We start from the raw sequence: 19,000 nt of genomic DNA on the forward strand, positions 1-19,000 counted from the left end.
TAAAACCTACTTAATTTGCTAGTTCTTAAGGTTGCTTCCTAAATCAAGGCTTTTCTAAGCAAAAACGGGCCAACTTTTGAACCTAACTACCTTTGCATTGAAATTTAGAGAATTCAGTGGCTGCATACATTCCATAGTGATTTCACACCCCAAAGCACTGCAGTGCACAATTTCAGCCCAGTGTGAGCCACCTGCAGCTGCAGAAAAGCTAACAACTGTAATGGAATTCTTTGATTTGTATTTACAGAACTCACAGAATGCTTTTTACATTTCAGTAACTGTTCAAACGCAATTAAAGTTAAAATATACTCTGCAATTAAATGTTCATTGACTTTCCTTATGCAATCTTTGCATTCAGCACACAGCAGCAAGCCCATTTAAAAAATGGGTGCATTTTCCATGAATACACACAGGATATTCAGAGATGAAATTGTATTAAAATCTGCCCTGCTCAGCACCATCCCCCAAATGCTGACTAACAATTAATGAGGAGCTCTCTGAAATCCCAGTTTTCCTTTAACTGGAATGTGAAGCAAAGTCTACACTGCATCTGCTAAAAGTCAGCAGGTGTGGAATCTTTATGCTGAAGCTTAGAATCTGCAGTTGAATATAATCTAAAAGGTGAAAGGTGACATTTTATCCCCCCAGGTGCAGAATAAACCCCTGGCCTGACATACCCTCTTTATGTACTGCACCACCTCCTGGATGTAGGACCGGATCATTTCCGTCTTCTCCCTGGGGGAAGCATTCCACGAGTTATTGAGTCGATAACATCACACCAATGTATTTTAACCCCCTGCAACTCTTTGCCAAATCGAGGCCATGTTTAAGGACCCACCTAATTAACTTTTCTGCACTCTCTGATCTGGTCCTTGTACCAGGCCACACCTTTATTACATGAAGGGCTCAAACTTCCCCATGAACTGCACAACATCCCCCTGCTCTTCCCCCAGCAGGCTTTTCCCACAGGGTAATGCCACGTTTTCCAAGTGCTGGTGGTGTTCCCAAAGTCTCAAATGTCAGCGTGGGAGCTGCAGCGCCATGAGCAGCGGCACAGTGCCACGGTGTGGCAGAGGAACAGCCTCTGCCAGAGCAGGCACTGCTGGTGACATGCAGGGACAAAGCTCCCACAGGAGCAGGGCAGGCACGGCTTGGCCCCCAGGCAGAGCTGAACTCAGGGAAATGGAACTTTATGTCACTCTCTGAGCCAGTTATTTGGTAACCATCGGTCAGAGGCTGAACACAAGACGCCCAAAGTGGTAAATGCACATAAAATAACAATTTGTGGCTACTTCAGTCAACCAGTTTCAGGACAGTTACTCCAAATCACTGATTGCCTCAGCCAAGACCAGTGAACTGCTCCTCAGGTGGCACTAAAATCAGGTGGGTTTAGGCAAGCCCTGGGTGGGTGTAAAAACATTAAGTAAGAACCATTAAAACAATGGATTATTATCTCTGTGCAATATTCTTTCCCAAATTTGTGTAAAAGCTTTAGATGAACAACAGTGTAGCCAGAGTGATTCAAAAGGGATTCACCAGAAGGTCTCACTCCTCTCTGCCCTACTCCCAGAGTGAGGACAAGCTATGTCACAGACACAGGGGGAAAGCTGACTTCCCCATGGAGTTCCCATCTCACCTCTCCAAAGAGCTCTTTGAAAAGTCTGACAGAGGAAAGTCCTTGGGAAAAATGAGGGAAAAAATGAAAAGGAAAGGAGAAAAGAACTGCTACTTGTCTGTCCCTGAGCCTTTCTCACTAGTGCCTCATTTACCTCTCAGCAAATCATTTCCTACTGCAATTGATTTTTACTGCTGCAGCATTTCCGTAATGGCCAACTGCTTTTTTCTAATATGAATTCCATGCCCTCTGACCAGCTCTAACCATATTAAGTATTTCTCCCTCTTTTTCATAATAAATTATTCTCATCTTTTTTTATTTAATAGGATGTTTATTGAAATTTTTAATGTGTTGATTCTTAAACTACCTGAAACACTTCACTGTGTGTGTGATTTCCTTTCAGTGTTACCAAATACACAGATTCTCTCTTGAGAGGCTCCAAAACCTCTATCAACCCTTTTACCTGCAGAAAACCAAACACAGTTGTGCCTTTGTTACATGGTAAACCTCAAACATTAGAGGGTTTCTTTTTTTGTTTTGTTTTGTTTTGTTTGTTTCTCTTGTATTTTTAACTGCTCTAAAGTAAAGACTGGTAACAAGAATAGCAGTGCAAGATTAAAATGCTCCATTTTCTTTTGGAGCTGCTTGCCAAAACAAATGAAGGAGGACAAACAAACCGAGATCCTGTGCCCTTGGGAAGAACATAATCAACTTGCACAAGTACAGTTTGTGTTGTCTGGCGGTGCATAAATGGAATTAGCATTGCTGTGCCTGCGCAGGGCCACTGCACCCTCAGAGCTCAGCTTTCCCCTGTCACCCCCCCAGAGTGCCACCGTCACTGGATCATTAGCAGTGTCTGAGGGGAATTTATCCCAAAAGCAGAGTGAACTTCCCAGTGTGGTGTGGCCACTTCTTCTGGAGAGCAGCCTTAATGGAGTTAAGAAGGAAAGACAATTCACAAATAGAAATCCAAGTTAAAATGAAATCAAACCCTGCGGGAACAGGAGCACTAAAGCTATTTGTGCTTAGAGGAACAGTGCCTGGATGAACAGCATTTTGGGGAACTGCTCCATCAGGTGCTCCCAGGAACATCCCCACTCCCCACAGCAGCACCTCTGCTTCTGGCCCAGGCTCTCCCTGGAACAGGGAGACTGCATTAGCCCCAGGGAATGAAATTATTATCAGGGAAAGGACTCTGGTGAGGCCTGACTAAAGCCTGCCTTGTATTTCGCATCGACGCCTTCCTTTGATTTACCAGCTGTGAAAAATCTTGTATAAGGATATGGATCTAGGGATAGACTTACTCTTCCATTTGATTTTTATCCTTGGACTTTGCTTCTGTGATCTTCTCCTGCCTCTTCTTGTCCATTTTTTTCTTCAGTTCTTTCTTTTCTCTAAAATATAAAATATAAAGGGAAGTTCAAAAAGTATCTAAACAAATCTCACAAGGAACAGCAATCAATGATAAAGGGAACAGCACTTACTTTTCACATGTTTCTTTCAGTTTCTTTAGCTGGTTGTTCTGACACTCCTCTGCTACATCTGTCAGCTTCTGAATTAGCTAAAAAAAAATCCCAAGAAATAAAAATATGTATTTTCAGCTAAATATCATAGAGGCAGCTAAATTTCCTCAAAAGTCTGCAGCAGACGTGGCAGTGTTACGCTATTCCCAGATTAATTACTGACGATCAAAAGTCAGTAAACATTATTATCAGTGTAAACACATTATTAACTTGTGGAGTTCAGCCAGACTGGTGCATATCCAACTCACCCAGAAACTGCTACTTCTCTGTACATCAAGGTGATACACTTTCACAATATTAAATGTAAAACCAAAATATATTTAAAGTATTTTACCTTTGCTAGGAATGAAAATGCCTGTGATAAATCATAAGGGGTCACGAATTGAATTTACACAATGCTAATTGCAAACTGAATTCCTGTGTCACTGAACATTCAAGGCTTTCTGTGAGGGCTGAAAACATCCCTCTTGTAATGAGGATTATTACAAGGAATGGTTTGGATTTCAGGGTGGTTAGGGGGACATTGAAAATTCAGGCATGACAGCTATGAAAGCCAAGCACGGAGAAGCATAACCTACATTTTGATCACAGAATGAAAAAGATCTGAGTCATTGGTTTGAAATCTGCTGTGGGTCCATCTCTTTTGTGCCCAAACCAGTAACAAAAGCCACACCTGTGGTGGGGATGCTGACAGGAGAGGAGTCATGGGCAGAGCGTCTGTGCCAGTTCAATGAACAGTGAATGAAGTGGGAAATGGGACCCATTCAGTTTGATCACCCTTCTACTTTAAGTCTGATTTTGTAAATTCACCCTCTCAGGGTGATGAACCAGGAATGTATAACAAGGCATAGCTGGTCTGATCCAACTTTTCATTCCTTCGATAAAAGCAGAGAGGTACCAACAATAGGCTCCTGTCTAAAAGAAAGCCATCAGAACGAACCTCTCAGCTGAAAGGCAAATTTTAATTGCAACATTAACTCCTGCACAGCTCAGAGAGAAAACTACCTGAAAGTTCTGTGCTAAAAAATGAATTTGCTCTGCCACCACCTAACTGGATAATGCCAGAAATGTAACTTTGCTTTGAGAAATGCCATTTCCCATTTTGGAATGAGAAATGAGTTACCTCACAAGATAAGCCCAACTATGTGGGTCTAAAATGGTTCTTTTTTATAAAAATTCAAATCTCTGAAATGAAGCCACCAGCTGTTACTGGGATGGGGACTGTCCCCCTTTGGTGCAGGTAACTGTGTCCCTACAGGCACCCTGGAGTAGCTGTGATTCACACAGGGATGGGGAAAAACATGGCACCACTTGGGAGCCGCAGCTCTGTGCTGATCCACAGGAATGAATCTGTGCAGAGGCCTTGCTGAGCAATATCCACACACAAATCACTCCTCTGACCTGCTCTTTTTGGGTGGCAGGGCAGAGGAGAAAAATCACTTCACCCAACGGGAGTGAAGCAAAATGTCAGGTAATAGAAAAAAATGCAAGAGGGAGTTGTTTGCAGTTGAGGAAGAGTTTGCACTCCCATAACACCCTTTAAAAATGTCATTCCTGCCTAAGAACATCCATTAGCATCAGCTTCCATCTGCCCAAGCTCCTATTTCAGCTTAGAGGGCCTATGATCATGCTGTAGTTGTCAGCCAGACTCCAGCTGTAAAAACAAAGCTTGGCTTGGACCAATGAATGCGAACTATTTCTTCATCATATACAGAATATGTCCTGCGTCCCCTTAAAGCATTCATCTGCCACAGGAGCACTCTTTGGCACAACCCTCTGTCCTGGGGAATGTTTGAATCTGTTTTCATGGTGTTTCGATTCATTTTCTGGCTAATCCTGCCTCCCTGTGTGTTTCAGGTTGGAAAAAGTGGCAGAACAAAACAGGAACATCATCCAAAAGCTGCAGTAAAGCCAGAGTTATGTAACCAAAGGTAGCAGTAATCCTGTTGCCTTTGTGCCTTCCACCCAAAGCCTTCCAAGCTGTTGGAAGTGTTAGTGACAAAGTGACACAACAGCCCCTTGAAGCTGCAGCAGAACTCAGGGAAGTGAAGCTCTGAAAGGGACTCCAAGTAGGAGAAAGCCCCAGGTGATGAGAATTTGTCCTGGTGCCGTCAGTGCTCACCCCGACCCTGACACCACAAACCTACCAGCTTGATGTGCTCTCGTTTCTGGTACTTCTCACTGTAATACTGCTCCTGCCTGAGGTTCAGCAGCTGCTGCTGCTGCTTCTCCTTCAGCTCCACGAGCTTCTGGGTCATCTCGGAGTCGAGTGCAGCCAATTCCTGCTCAATGGTGGAAGAACTGTGATCGGGGCTGCTCGTCTCAGACCTGCAAGGACACAGCACACCCCGAGGGGTCTCAGTCACCCGGCACCTGCACCCTGCCTTTATTTATTTCAATTTGCCTTTTTAAGTCAGATATTTATAACTAGTCCATTAATAAATTCCTCAGCACCACACACAGAGCAAGAAGACAGGTGATTTTAGCCCTAGTAAGTTCAATAATTTAATTTTTTTTAAAATTATTAGCAATTTATTAATGGGATGGCCACTGCTTTTAAACCTCATTTCACTGACCCACCAGGGTGATGTCAACCAGACTTAGTGTAAGTGAGCAATAAATGCAACAGCCAAGATTTCCCACGAACAGATGCTCATGGAACTTGTTTACCCACTTCCAGACATAACTTGAACTTCAAAGATGCACAGTTCTCAGCAGAAAGGGTGAATGCTGAATATTTTGGAAACCGAGTCATCCCTGCACGCACTCAGCAATAAATTTAAGAGCTTAACTTTACATCTGCACTTACAAAATGCTGCACATGGTAGGAACATCCCTTTATTTGGTGTTTTGTCCCCCCTTCAGGAAATGCCATGCATAGCACACACAGGAAAGTGCTTCATGGGCTGCTGACTTCAGAAGGGAAGTTCACACCCCAGTGGGGAGCAAACCTCAGGGAGGCAACCCTCAGGAGCAAGGGAGAAACGCAGTAAGGAAGCTAAAAAGCAACTCTAAGGAACAGCTTGGGTCTATTTTATTCTTTCTTAAGACAGAAGGAAGGATGGATGTAACTGTGAAAGGAGATATGATGACACTAAACTGCTCAAGAGAAAAATAAGCAATAAACCCAGTATCACTCTCAAGCCAACACTAAACCAAACCCAAGGAAAATACATTAAAAACTAAGATGATGCTCTGTCCCTGCTCTGCTGCTGTGCTTATTGCCATGCTCAGGTGCTAAATCAGTTGCCTGGGAAACCTCAGAACAGCGCAGGAGATGGACAAAACAACAAAACCTTGAACAGGGAGGGTTGACATGGGGAGAAAAATGAGTTTGCTCCTCAGAAATGTGCCGAGATTACAATGCAGAGAACTGGCTCTGCCTCTCTTCTCTCTCCCAGGTTCAAGTGTGCAGCTGCTGTCACTTAGAGTTACTTCACCTGAAATAATGTGATCCTGCTTTCATCCATCAGAGGACACGAATCCCAAGGTAGCCTTGTTTTATTTCTTGTATTTTTATTGTATTTGAATATTCTGCTAAGAGGTTAAGTGGTGTCAGTGTGATGGGTGAAGGTAATTTAAATATTACAGAGCCAGAAGACAGTATTAATGAATATTACAGTCAGCATATGATGCCATTACACAATACATATTTTAAAGCTGACATTTCTCTTGTATTTCTGGAAAAAAGAAATCAGGCCTATTTCTAAGCACTGGCTAAAATACTGACTGCTTTTTATGGAACATGATCATTAAAGAAACTTCAGAGCAACACCAACAAAACACTTGTGCATGTGTATAAATAAATATTTCAACCTTCCTGTAGACAATGGCTTTACTGAATCTTGGCTCAATTTTAGACAAGGGCATAAAGCAGAGATTGCTCCTGACCAGAGACAACACATTTTTATGGCCATCTGATACAGGGACTGCGGTGAAGTAGTGATTTGTACTTGGCAGTTACAAGCAAAGAGTGTCAGCAATAATTTAAAATGATAAAAATCCCCTTTTTCCTTGGGATGTAGTGTTCTATTAGAAGTCTGCTGCTTGAGATAATATGTACTTGCAAGTTTGAAAATCCTTGAAAATATATTCCTGCGTTTTTTAAAATTCAACCTCCAGACTTGTCTGTATGTGCACATAAAACTTCACATCTCCGACGCCACTGTGGCAGCTCCACGTAGGAGACTGCAGGGTTTTACTGCCTGACATCATGAATAGTTTGCAGTCAGATCACAACACAGTAAAAAACCCAAATCCTTTTTTGCTCAAAAACAAGTGAGTCATTTTATTTATTCAGCTTGATTTTCTGCTTAAATGTGAATAGGAGAAAAGACAGAAATGTGCTGTTGTTTTGCCTGCCACTGTCTGTCACACGCTTTGGTGATGGAAAACACTGCAGATAAAATATCCTTGTGCTTGCAGATGACAGCCAGTCATTAAGGGAGTTTGTTAAACTCAAGTACAGAACCTGGAAGCCTGAAAACTGGCAACAGTTTAAGCCAGCTGAACACAGATATACTGGGAGTGTCAAGCTCTTATTAAGCCAAATGACATTCTGTCATCAGGAAAGCATAAATGAGTAAGCTCCTGCCCAGGGACAAGTTATGGCCTGAGTCCCAGTCATTTACATTTAGAGGTACTATCAACAAGGGTGGCAGCCAGAGCAGGCTTGCAGCTTTTTTCTCTGATCATCTCCTACCAAAAAGTAATTTTTTTTAAAGTTCATTCAATATCATCGTATTTAAGAACTGCAGCTGCATCAATTTCACATAAAAATTAAGAGGATTTTTGTGCTTATCTAGTTACTTTAAAAAATAAATGATGCTAAGACAAACAGGATGCACCAATGGGAGAAATAAAAGTTCAATTGCAAGAGTATCTGACCCTGATTGGCTCTGTGTGTGCATATGCTTTGCCAGGAGTTATGAATTGATCTTTATTAACATGCAGTTCCTTACCATAGGAACAAGGCAATAACTGTGGAAAGGTTAGTAAGAAGTCATTGCCGTTTTTGCATTTAAATTGATAATAACAAATAATTAGTAAATAAATAATATAAAAATTGTATCAGCACAGAGAAAGAGACAGGGTGCAAGGCTTGGGAAGAGAAAGCACAGAAGGGGTGTTCATGCAGAGGCAAAGCCAGGCAGTCGTTAAGAGATCCCCAAGTGTTCTGGATCACTCATGGTTTAAACAGCAGTCAGATGTTTATAATCTCCAGGTGTTTCTTTCCCCTAATTCTACACCTGATGCCTTCAACCGTAGTGTGAGTTTTTCCAAGGCTCTAACTGGGAGCCAATACTCTCATCCACCGTTAATGAGGAATGTGCTGCTTTTGGTTTTTTCTGTGCTCTGTCACGTCCCTATGAGTTCTCTACGGTAAGGGAAGGCCCGAGTAAAGATCTCCAGCAGCACACTGCTGAGGCAGGCTGTGCTTAACCCACCTTTTCTTGCTGTCCCTTTTTGCAGTTTTCTCTAGCACCGCCCTCCGCCGCAGGTAGTCGTTCTGGATCTCGTTGTACTTTGCCGTGTGCTCTTTGATAAGGTCGGTGGTTTTCTTGTGGTGTCTCTTCACCAGGTCCTTCATTTCCTTGTAGTGCTTCTTTTGAAGTTTCACAAAGGCCTTCTGTTGTTTTAGCTCCTCAATGGTCTGTGCTTCCACTTCTGCAATGATAATAACAAAAGTCACTTCACTTTTCCAGCAGTGTAGGATTTCAGTCAGAGGAGCCAGGGATTGCCATGAGCAGGAATGAAACAAAACCTGCTTGTCTACTGTGGGTAAAGGGAATACGGCACAAACTAACTGAGTAGTTTTACCTGAAATAAGCTAACTGGATAGAAAGCACTGTGATAAAATGGTTCCTCTACTGTTCACTATATTCAGAACAAATTTAGCTTCTGTTCTCACAATAATGCTGCTCTTTTTTCTGCATTAGATGGTAACTTGGAGCTCGTGAAACTACAACAATTTTTTAAAAATTCCCTGTTGGCACCCAATCTCATGAAATGCGCCCAAACATTGAATACTGCAAACCTGAGGAAGAACACTTGGCATGTGCATTTTCTAGGAGTTACTGCAGTGCTAATCCTTGGAAGAAATGCCTAAGCCAGGTGGCCTATTTCATAAAAAAAAGATGTTTTTCTTGACAAAAAGCTTATCATTTGTGCAGTGTAACCTGTGTATTTATTACCTGTGAGGACACTCTGGATAAGATCTTCTGTCTTTGCAGGTGCTTTCACCGAACCTAGAGGTAAAAGAGATGTTTAATTCCAATTCTTTTAAAACATCAGCCATGACTGTGCTGCTTGACTGAGGGTTAAAACATGGCAGGTGACCCAGGACACACCTTGACATGGCAGTTATTCATCATTGGAGAAAATGCATCTTTTGAGCAGGAGAGGAGCAACATGGAAAACATCTGTGACCCAACACAGAAAGGTGACCTTCCAAAAACCCACCTGAGCTGTGTTGTTTTACTTATAAGGAGGATTGAACCACTCACACAAGTCATTTGAGTGGCATTAGGCTGACAGTACAACTATATTACGTATTATGATGTCAGTGCCAAATTCCTGCACACAGGATGAATCCAGCTCCTTGGAAGTCAGTCAGATCATGCCTATAGAGACTGCAGTCATAAAATTATAAACACTGTGTTTAACAAGCATTTCCTTTAGCATATGTGTCAATACAAAATACAGAAGTGCCTAAGCCTGTATTTCGTGTGTGGAATAAGATGTATAAATACATGCATAAATTAGGCACAGCTGTAAAAACAATTCCAAAAGATTCCTGCACTTGCAACAACATCAACAAAAAAACCTGAGCATGTTTTCTTGCTTGTAATGAACTTCATTTCCACCACTAGAGCAACTGTTAAGTAGCAGATATTTGTATATTTGAAGATTTGCCCCAACAGCAGAGAAAAGTGGTGGGAAAGTTTCCACCTATTTTAGACAAACAAAACAAACACACACAACTTCCCAGCTTTGTTCTTTAAACACAAAGCACTTCAAAAATTATTATCCAGACTTATTTTAAAAAGATGGGACTTTTTTTTTCTTTTCCTTTGTTTTGTTGTTTGGTTTTTTTTACCTGGTGCTGGCTGGCTGTGGACAACCTGAGTTGCTGGTTTCGGTGTGAGGGAGGCAGTGAAATTTACCCCATTTTCTGCTGGTGTTGGCCTGGGTTCATTGTTAGCTTCAGATGGTGCATCCCCGTGGTCAATCTGAAACCACATGATAATTCACATTATTCTTCCCAACTAGCAGACTTAATCTATTTGCAGGTCCAGTTCAGCCTGGTTTTTAAATGTAAAATTCTGCAAATGTTGTATCTAAGAATCATTCTAAAAGAAAGCAACAGAAGAAGATATCCTTAGGAGCTGTGGTAACCCAGGTGGCTCATTTGTGCAGGGTAAATTTCAGGCAGAAATAGAGCATGTATTATTCTGAAAAAGTATTTTAAGCAGATATAACTCATCAGGGACATTTTTCAGTACAATATATATTAGCTGCACCAGATGTGAAGGCTGTATTTTAGTGAAGAGCCACAAAATCTTTCTAGAAATAACGTAGATGCTGGCAGGAGAATGCTCCTCAAATCCCTGCTGTGAACAAAACGTGTGCACAAAATTGCTTCTAAATTTCACAGATACACACAGCACTACCATTTTCCACCATTCTCACAGAACAGAGACATCCTTCTGACTCCCAGGATCTTACCTTCTTGTAACTATACTCCAAGGGTAATATGTAAACAGTACCTCCATCCTGCTGCATGAACACATCTGTGGTATCCAAAGATTTAAGCATTTTCCACCATCTTTTCCCTCTCTCCAGTCTCCTCAAGGCTCAGGCTTGCAGCGTGCATGGTACTACACACTCACCATCTGAAATGGTCCCTGTGACCATCAGGTTTTAAGCAGGCACCCGGCACTCAGCAAACAGAAGGTCATTCAAAGCAATTTTTATTTTGAAATGGCCAGGCCTCACTTCCTGCTGTCCCTGCAAGGGGCCAGTTGCCATGGTGTCCCAGGGAAGTTTTGGATTTGTTCCTTCAGCTGCTTCCATCTCCCTCTTTGATGGTAATCACATTACATGCAGAGGCAGGATACCACAGTTGTCGGGTTTTTTTGCCCCGTGATTACTCCCCACTTGAAAAATATCAGCCTGTGCTGCATCAATAGAGGCAAAATGCATTTTGATCCAACTGTTTTGCCCTGCTCCTGCCGCTGATTTCCTTCAGCCTGACCCTGACACTACACTGTATATTGCTAAACAATTCCTGTCTCAACAGCCTATTCCTACCAGAATTACAGGAGGGAGATACTGTAGGCAGAAACACGATGCAATCGAAAACCAATGCCAACAACTTCATTTATATCAAACAGGAATGACTGCAACAAAATATGGAAAAACATGATTTAGCCAACATTTCTGACAGAGGAACAATGTGACAGGCAAAAGCTGTAGCTGTGACAAACACACACAGATGTGGTTATCCTCTCAGCTCTCCACAAGCTGCAGTTCATTAGTTTAATAAAAACAACGTTTGCTACACAGATCATCAACAGTTAACACAAATAAAGGCAGAATTCCTAACTTCTGGCATCACTGTGCCCCACTGCATGGAAAGTGGGTATTACCTTCTTTTGAGACCAGGTTTTTATGTGCTGTGAGATGCTGCATCTCAGCTCGTTGAGGAACTATTAATATAACCTGTCAGTCTAGGACATAAAACATCTGTTTTCAGAAACTGAAGCAGAAATGTGAGGCAGGATCACAAAGTAAATATGGAATAATTTTCACTACATCAAGCAATCTAATCTCATTAAAAAGCACTTTCTCTTCCCATAATTCATCCTACTATGCTAAAAGAATGCTAAAATAAACACAGTTTTTCCTTAAAAAAAGGATTTTTCCTTTCAGGCTGTTTTTAAAACATGATGTAACCCAGCCTTCTAATTTAGAGTTTTAATATTCACATAAACTGGTTTCTATTTCACGTTGCCATGTCTTTTGCAATACAGTACATTTACTAAGCAGAGAGATGCATACCCACAGAGGAATCTATATGGTCTATTTTTATTTCTACAGAGAAAAGGAGCTACTTCAGGCTGGGATTAGTTCTTACCAAGGAACTCCTTGCCAATTTCTTTGGATTGTTCCTCCTGTCTGTAAAGGACACCAGGCAAGGGAAGAGAGGGCAACCTTCACTACCTGTATGCTCTTGGAGATTTACAATGTATTCATTTAAAGGTGCAAAACCCACGCTGCAGGCATTGCATTCCCCAAAACCAGCTCTTCTCAGGCCAGGCTGGAAAGCAAGAATCGACCAGAAAGGTTAAGGCAGGAATTCCTGTCATATTTATGATGGGAACTTTGTAAATAAATCCAGAAAGGATGCTGGAACTTCTGTCAGTTCTTCAGCATTCTTTGTTTAAGTGATTACACTGACCATTAACAGACAAAGTAATGTGAAGCCTGAAGAAAGGCTGATTTATTTGTTCAAAACAATTCACTATTAGGTAGCTTACTTCACTGTTGTTCTGTGAGAAGCCTGGGGAACTTCCTAAAGAGATTGAGTTTAAACTTCTACAGCAAGGAAAGCAAAGCAAAAACCTCTCAGTTTTCCTCTGACAGCTGCTCAGATCAGAAATGTGTGTGAGGGGAAGGAAAGAAGTATGGGGAGTGGAATCTGTGCTGGGAGACAGCTCAGCTTCGCACACAATCAATTATAGTGTGTAAGCTTGAACTGGGCATTGGAAATGTGAATCCAGGTGCAATTAGGTGCTCATTTCTGGCAAACACACTTGGGTTTGTTCAGCTGTGTTGCCAGTGAATGTACTTACAATTATTAATTGGTGTGATTGTCGTGGGCCAAAAAAAGTGAAGAAAACAGACTGACATGGTCAGGGAATTCAAGATTTCCAAGTACAGACCAAAATATCTTACCCAAAAAGTGCCTTTAAAATAGAAGGTAACAGTGGTGAATTCAGGTTGACGACACTTCCAGTGGCAGTTTTGTCCCTGTACCTTGGTGCTGCAGCTAACTCAACCATGACATATTTTTAGCAAAAGCACCACTACGATCACTACCGTTTTCTTTTACAAAGTATTTCTGTGCTTGTCCAAAACAAGCTCCTTTATTCTATGAGCTTCCAAGCCCCTCGACAGAGTAATCTATCTTCCATTCACTGCAGAAGATACTCTACGACAAGAATTTTTCTAACTAACAAATAAGCCTGTACATACCAGGAAAATGTGTAGTTTTTCAAAAGTAAAAATGACCTCTAAGGTATTTAAAGGATTATGGTAAAAAAAGGCTTTGCTATTAATATAGAATCTCATGTGTAGCGTGTCCTAGATAAATATCTAAGATACTATTGAGCATTTCAGTGTCCTCATTCAGCAGAACTTGTGACACTGCACAAAGAGTAAATTGTTGGCTACTGAATTGTAATGACTTTCACTCATCTGGTCTGCTTTGGGAATGTATTCTTGGTTACAAAATCTAGTTCAGCGAGGTTTTGCACATCTGAGAATTGCAGAAGGCAGGCACCAGAGCAGAGGGCAGTTTAGGATTAAAAAGCATTTCTCTGTCTTTGCTAGAGACTGTGCTGAGAGCCTTCTGATCACTTGGTGTGCACAACACCTGGCACAGCCACCTTAGACAGACAAAGCTGATATTCTCAAACACTGCTGGAAGCCCCAGTGAGTGTTTGGAACAGAGAGACTGAATGTTTGAGCGTGCACAGTCCATCAGAAGCCACGGCTGAACTCAGTTATGCTCAGAACATCTGTGCATTTCAGTGCACAACACCTTCAATCATACAGAAAAATGGGTTCACAGCAGCAGGTAACCGTACAAAATCCAGATACCTAACAACTAAAATTGTAGCTCCAATAGCTTTCAGCTCAGCTACAATAGGCCTGACCATTTATTTACTCCATGGTCTCCTCCCTCTTCATTGCTCTTTCTAACATCTGTGAAGGGTTGGATGAGTTGAACTCCAGAGGCCCCTTCCCACCTAAATTATTGCATGATTACCCTGTGTCTCTTTAGGACATGTTTGCTCACAGATAATCTATAGAGACACCATAAACTGAGACACACAAATGTTTCTCAACAGAATGACCTCTCCAGAGACAGTCAGAAATTCTGTAAAATTTTTAATATTTTCAGGAAAAGCTCCTGACACAGAGTTGTCTTTTTAACAAGAGGAACCAGTAGCACACTGGAAAACAACAGGCATTGACTCACAAAGATTTCAGTTGCTACAGAGCAAAGTTGCACAGCACACACATAACACAGTTTTTCATTTCTTTCACCCCTGAACAGCAACCTGCCCAATGCACACCACGCTGCCTTCAGTGAAACCACACTCACAGTGCAATGCTGCTGGGGTGTCGTGTGCCCCAGTCTCGTCCATGGTGAGATGTTTACAGGTGTTCATGTAATCAACATGTACAGTCCCCAGGGATTTTCAATATTTGTCTTTCTAAGCAAAGTAGGTGCTTTTAAATACTGTAGCATGATTTCCAGAGACTCAGAAACCTCCCTTACCTCTTTCTTGACCTCTTCCTCATCTTCCAAAGTCAGTGCAGCCAGCTGCTTAGCTCTCTGCTCCATCAAGTTTACATATCTGATTGGATTGGATAAGGCCTCAATCACATCTAGGAACAAGGCAAATACTTCAGTTTCAAAGCCCTGGTGTTATTGCCCCAGCACTCCTCAGGTTTTAAGAAGGAGGCAGAACAGTGTTTTTCACAGAAGACGGTCTTTCACTGCATGGCATTTAAACCTACCCTTGTTAAGAGCCAATGGCTATACACACTTCTCTCCCTCGAGCATGGCACTTTGCCTAGGAAACAATTACATACTCGTGTGTCCTGCACGCAAAGTGTCATTTGTGTTCCAGTGGCAAACGCCTGGGGTATTTCCTCCTTTGGAGTCTGCTGCAAATAAGAGTTGGCCCTAATCCTAAGCCTCAGGCAAGTCACTGTAGATCAGGCCATCTGCTAGGAGTGAGGAGACAGAGTGATCCATCAGATGCAGACCTTTGCTCACAGGACTGTTATCCCAGTGGGGATGATGCCTGGCAAGTCATCCACACTCCATGCATTTTGTGTTTCAATTAGCCTTTTTATTCCCCAGTAGGAAGATTACCTGCATACTACAGAGTTACCTGCGTAAGTGTCAGGTACGTAGTCTTTGACCTCTATGTACACAAAGAGAGCTGGCAGCGTCAAAGGCTGGTTCCTCTCATTCCTCAAGCAGATGTAGTGATAGCCTGCAAAGTAAGGGACAACCAGTTCACAGCATAAACCCTTCCACAGGCATTTCCAGTGCATCTCTGCTATCATTTGTTATTTATAGTGTGGCTCCAACTGACCAAGCAGCTCCAGGGACTTCTGGGAGGGAAAGGTTTACGTGAAGGGTTTCAGGGATAAGTGTACAGACTGCTGGAAAGGCACATGGCACTGTAGTTTAAAACAGTATGTTCTGTTTATTCTCACATATGTGACTGATGCTAAAAATGGTAATTTATTTAAATTTTTCATGTATTCTGTTTTATTACCTATGTCTGGAGTTTTTTTAGTTTAGTAGATCTTATTCCATTTTCGAAAGTGACTCTGGTAGTACTCAGCAATATGAACAGCCAAAGTAAAATGAGATATAACAGCCCATCCACACACAGGATCTAATTTTAAAAACACACAATGTGGCATGATGGCTACAGAGTGTGTTTGTGTGTATAAATCCTATTGTGTGACCATCCTTAGAAATAATTCTGTAAAAAGAAAAATTCCAGACTGTTTTGAAAGCTGGCTGTCCAACCTTTGACTGATCACCATGTGGCACTGAGTGCCATGTCCAGTTTGGGAGCCACACATGAGGGAAGTGTCAGGATCCAAGTCAGGAGCAGGATGCATTTATCTGGGGGAATCCTCACTTGGCTGATGTGAGCAACTCTCTCTCCAAGTAATGGTTAAACCCTTGCTTTGGGAATAGTGACAAGTATGCGGATGGACAGCATGATATAACTTTCAATAGCATCTCAGAAAAGAGAGAAATTACATATTACAAATGGTTCTCAGTTCTCTCAACATCCTCCAGCAAGTTTTCAGCATGGACACAAACTCAGAGCAGCAGGCTGTTCTCCATCACATGCTGTAAAGTGATGATGCTGGAGCCACAAGGACAGAGAATGGGCCTGTGGGGAACAGCTCTGGGAAGACTGCACTTACCAGAAAAGGGAAATCCTTCCCACCCCCTTCTCCTCTCCCATCACCCATCTACCTTCCTCTGGCACTCAGCAGATCCTCCAGGAAACAGCTATATCCATTAATCCAGCAGAAAATGCAGCTGGCATAAAAAAGGTTTCTGCTGGATTGATAAACAGAGTTTGCTCATGAAAAAGGTGTGGAAATTCTTCTTCAGGAGTAATTTGGCCAACTGTCAGATATGGGGACATGTGAGCTTTGGGCTGGATAAGGCACAGGGTAGGTACAGATATTCTTCCTCTTCCACTGCGAGTGAAGCTGGGAGCATGTTCATGGCCCATATGCTTGCCCTAATTCAGCTTCCTCTCCTCACTGGAAAATCTGGCACTGAACTTGAACACTTCCCTTGCTCAAACTGCCAATGTCACTGCATCTTTCTGAAGCAGGATCTCTAACAAGTCTGTGGCCTGGAAAATGTGGCCGGAGTTGTCGCACAAAGCAATTTTCATTTAAGTGGCCACTAATTATAGCAGAAATAGTATGATTTAGAAGAGGCCAATACTGATATTTTTCTTTTAATTTTCAGCAAGGAGAATGAAAGTAATTTTGGATTGATTTAAAGGTGTTACAGAGATATAACAGCTATATACAAATATATAGAGATAGGTCAGTCTTTCATGCATGTAGAAATTACATTGAGAGGAGCAGATTTTGCTTTCATTCCCAGCCACATCCCATTCTCACAAAGATGACAGATCAAAATTGGCTGTTGCTGCCCTTTTTCCTCTTAAAAGTGTGCAGTTGCACTTTTTAGCATAAACCTGTGAGCATGAAGTCAGTGTACTGGAGATAAGGAAGTGCCAACTATGCCTCCAATGCTTTAATTCCATTGGTTTTCCTGGATGGTTAAAAACTTAAATTTCTGGTGAAATAGGGTATGTTTCTTTTTTGAACCCAAGATAGATTATTCAAGTCCTCAGTTGCTATGAGGCTGCTGAGTGGCTGCTGATTTAGAGCAGTTGAGATTCTGCCTTGCTGTCTCTTTTAACCACACAATGTCTGTCTGGATGGGGATAAAGGTTTTACCTGGTCGAATTGCTGAGACCGGCAATATCCGATGGCCGATGAATTTCCCTCCTTCTTCATACACTGCTAACCTCAAACAGGCCAGGGAAGGTAAAACCACCTGGAAGGCAATATTGTTGCATTATTAACTTTCAGCTCTGGATGAAGCAGCTCCATAGGCTGCACAGAATACATGCTAAAATTTATCTAGTCATTGAAAGAAAAAAAAAAGCAACAATCCAAACCTAAGAGCTTCTCTGATTTATTTTCAACCTACTAAAAATAGTAACCTGTGCTTCTCTGAGCATGGGGGCAGTCAGGCACTATCGTTAACTAAACAGAGAAACGAAGTACACTAATTACAAGTTCATTACAGAAGAAAAATGCTAGTGATGTTTCCAAACTTAAGCTCTGGCAGGCTGCCAAAGGAAAGCCATTCAGAAGGCCAAGTATTCAGGGAAAAGAGCACTGCTGCAAGTAACAAGTGTATAAACATCCTTGTGAGCTACACTTGCTCAGAGAAATCTGAAAGAAACTGTTTCACGAGCACCTGGACTCAGGATATACCTAACCAAGGTGCTCAGTGAGCAAAACCCAGAGGTTCTGTTCAAATATTGGCTGCAGGTGTATTGCAAAGCGCAGTAAAACATTCACAATGCATGGTCCTAAAATGTGCTCCGTGTTTTCTGCCTCCTTAGAAGCTTAGAGAATTGAGTCTGAGTAATACTGCATGAGTAGCTCAGAAGTTTATGTCTCATCTCAAATGGATGGGATTTGTGTCTTCATCACCTGGGCAGTGATTTTATAGCCCAATCTAGGGATAAGCAGGGACAGCAGATTGCTTTGGCTGTGCCAGCTCAGCCAGCCAGGCTGCTGGAGCTGCATTTCCATTGTCCTCCTCTCAGGTTCCTGGGAGGGCTGCTCAGCCAGGGCAGAGTGCCATGGCCATTCCACTGAACTGCTGCTGGGATCTGTGCCTGCTGTCCATCCCAGCCACATGGCTGCTGCTTCCAGCTGTGCCACTGAAACAACCAAGGGGACTTCAGAGTCACTTCTTTCAGCAGGAGTTGCCACAACTGGAGCAGCCGAAGTTCAGCAAAAGCAGCTGAACTATGAAATAACTATTCAGAATCTCTTTTCCTGCCTTCTAACAAGTGCAAAGTTCAGTAAGCCATGGAAAGACCCCATTGGACAGGGATAAAAAAAGCACAATGCCCTTTTGGGAAGCAAGTGTTACACCAACCTTCTTAAACACTATGGCTTCCTCTTCCCAGACTGGATTCACCGCATTGCCTTGAGAGGTCTTGGTCTTCAGAGCTTTCCTCCTGGTATCCACAGGCAGGCCAAACATGTCCACTTCCACATAGGTACCAACTTTTTTATCAGAAAGGAACTGACCTGAAATTATCTAAAGCCAAAGAACAAAGGAGCATCGTTAGAGATCACTGTGGTGGATTAGGAAAGAAGTGGCTGTAATGCAGATGCATAATTCTCATTAATGATCAGATAGAGTGCATTTAAAATAAAACCAAAACAACACTAAGCCCACAATAAACAGACACCA

General features: G+C 42.1%; 1 protein-coding gene and 1 long non-coding RNA gene across 4 annotated transcripts in view; one reads left to right on the forward strand and one right to left on the reverse strand.

Moving 5' to 3' along the window:
• LOC121674706 overlaps positions 1 to 8,246 on the forward strand; it is a 103,964-nt gene extending 95,718 nt beyond the window's left edge. Inside the window, exons 4-5 of the long non-coding RNA XR_006019790.1 lie at positions 4,996 to 5,629; positions 6,540 to 8,246. This is a non-coding gene — a long non-coding RNA (uncharacterized LOC121674706). The remainder of the gene's footprint in view (positions 1 to 4,995; positions 5,630 to 6,539) is intronic.
• Positions 1 to 19,000, reverse strand: part of PLCB1 (phospholipase C beta 1) — a 341,667-nt gene that overhangs the window by 56,885 nt on the left and 265,782 nt on the right. For all 3 annotated transcript variants that reach the window (XM_042049230.1, XM_042049231.1, XM_042049232.1), the window contains exons 20-30: positions 18,680 to 18,844; positions 17,458 to 17,557; positions 15,333 to 15,437; positions 14,711 to 14,820; positions 10,238 to 10,370; positions 9,333 to 9,386; positions 8,586 to 8,805; positions 5,286 to 5,466; positions 3,100 to 3,176; positions 2,920 to 3,009; positions 678 to 735 (exon numbers count right to left, since the gene is read on the reverse strand). In XM_042049230.1, the coding sequence (XP_041905164.1) occupies positions 678 to 735; positions 2,920 to 3,009; positions 3,100 to 3,176; positions 5,286 to 5,466; positions 8,586 to 8,805; positions 9,333 to 9,386; positions 10,238 to 10,370; positions 14,711 to 14,820; positions 15,333 to 15,437; positions 17,458 to 17,557; positions 18,680 to 18,844 (1,293 nt within the window). The remainder of the gene's footprint in view (positions 1 to 677; positions 736 to 2,919; positions 3,010 to 3,099; positions 3,177 to 5,285; positions 5,467 to 8,585; positions 8,806 to 9,332; positions 9,387 to 10,237; positions 10,371 to 14,710; positions 14,821 to 15,332; positions 15,438 to 17,457; positions 17,558 to 18,679; positions 18,845 to 19,000) is intronic.

Source organism: Corvus kubaryi, unplaced genomic scaffold, assembly GCF_017639235.1.
Source record: "Corvus kubaryi isolate FWS band 111438036 unplaced genomic scaffold, C.kubaryi_AGA036_p1.0 70, whole genome shotgun sequence".
NCBI classification, from domain to species: domain Eukaryota; kingdom Metazoa; phylum Chordata; class Aves; order Passeriformes; family Corvidae; genus Corvus; species Corvus kubaryi.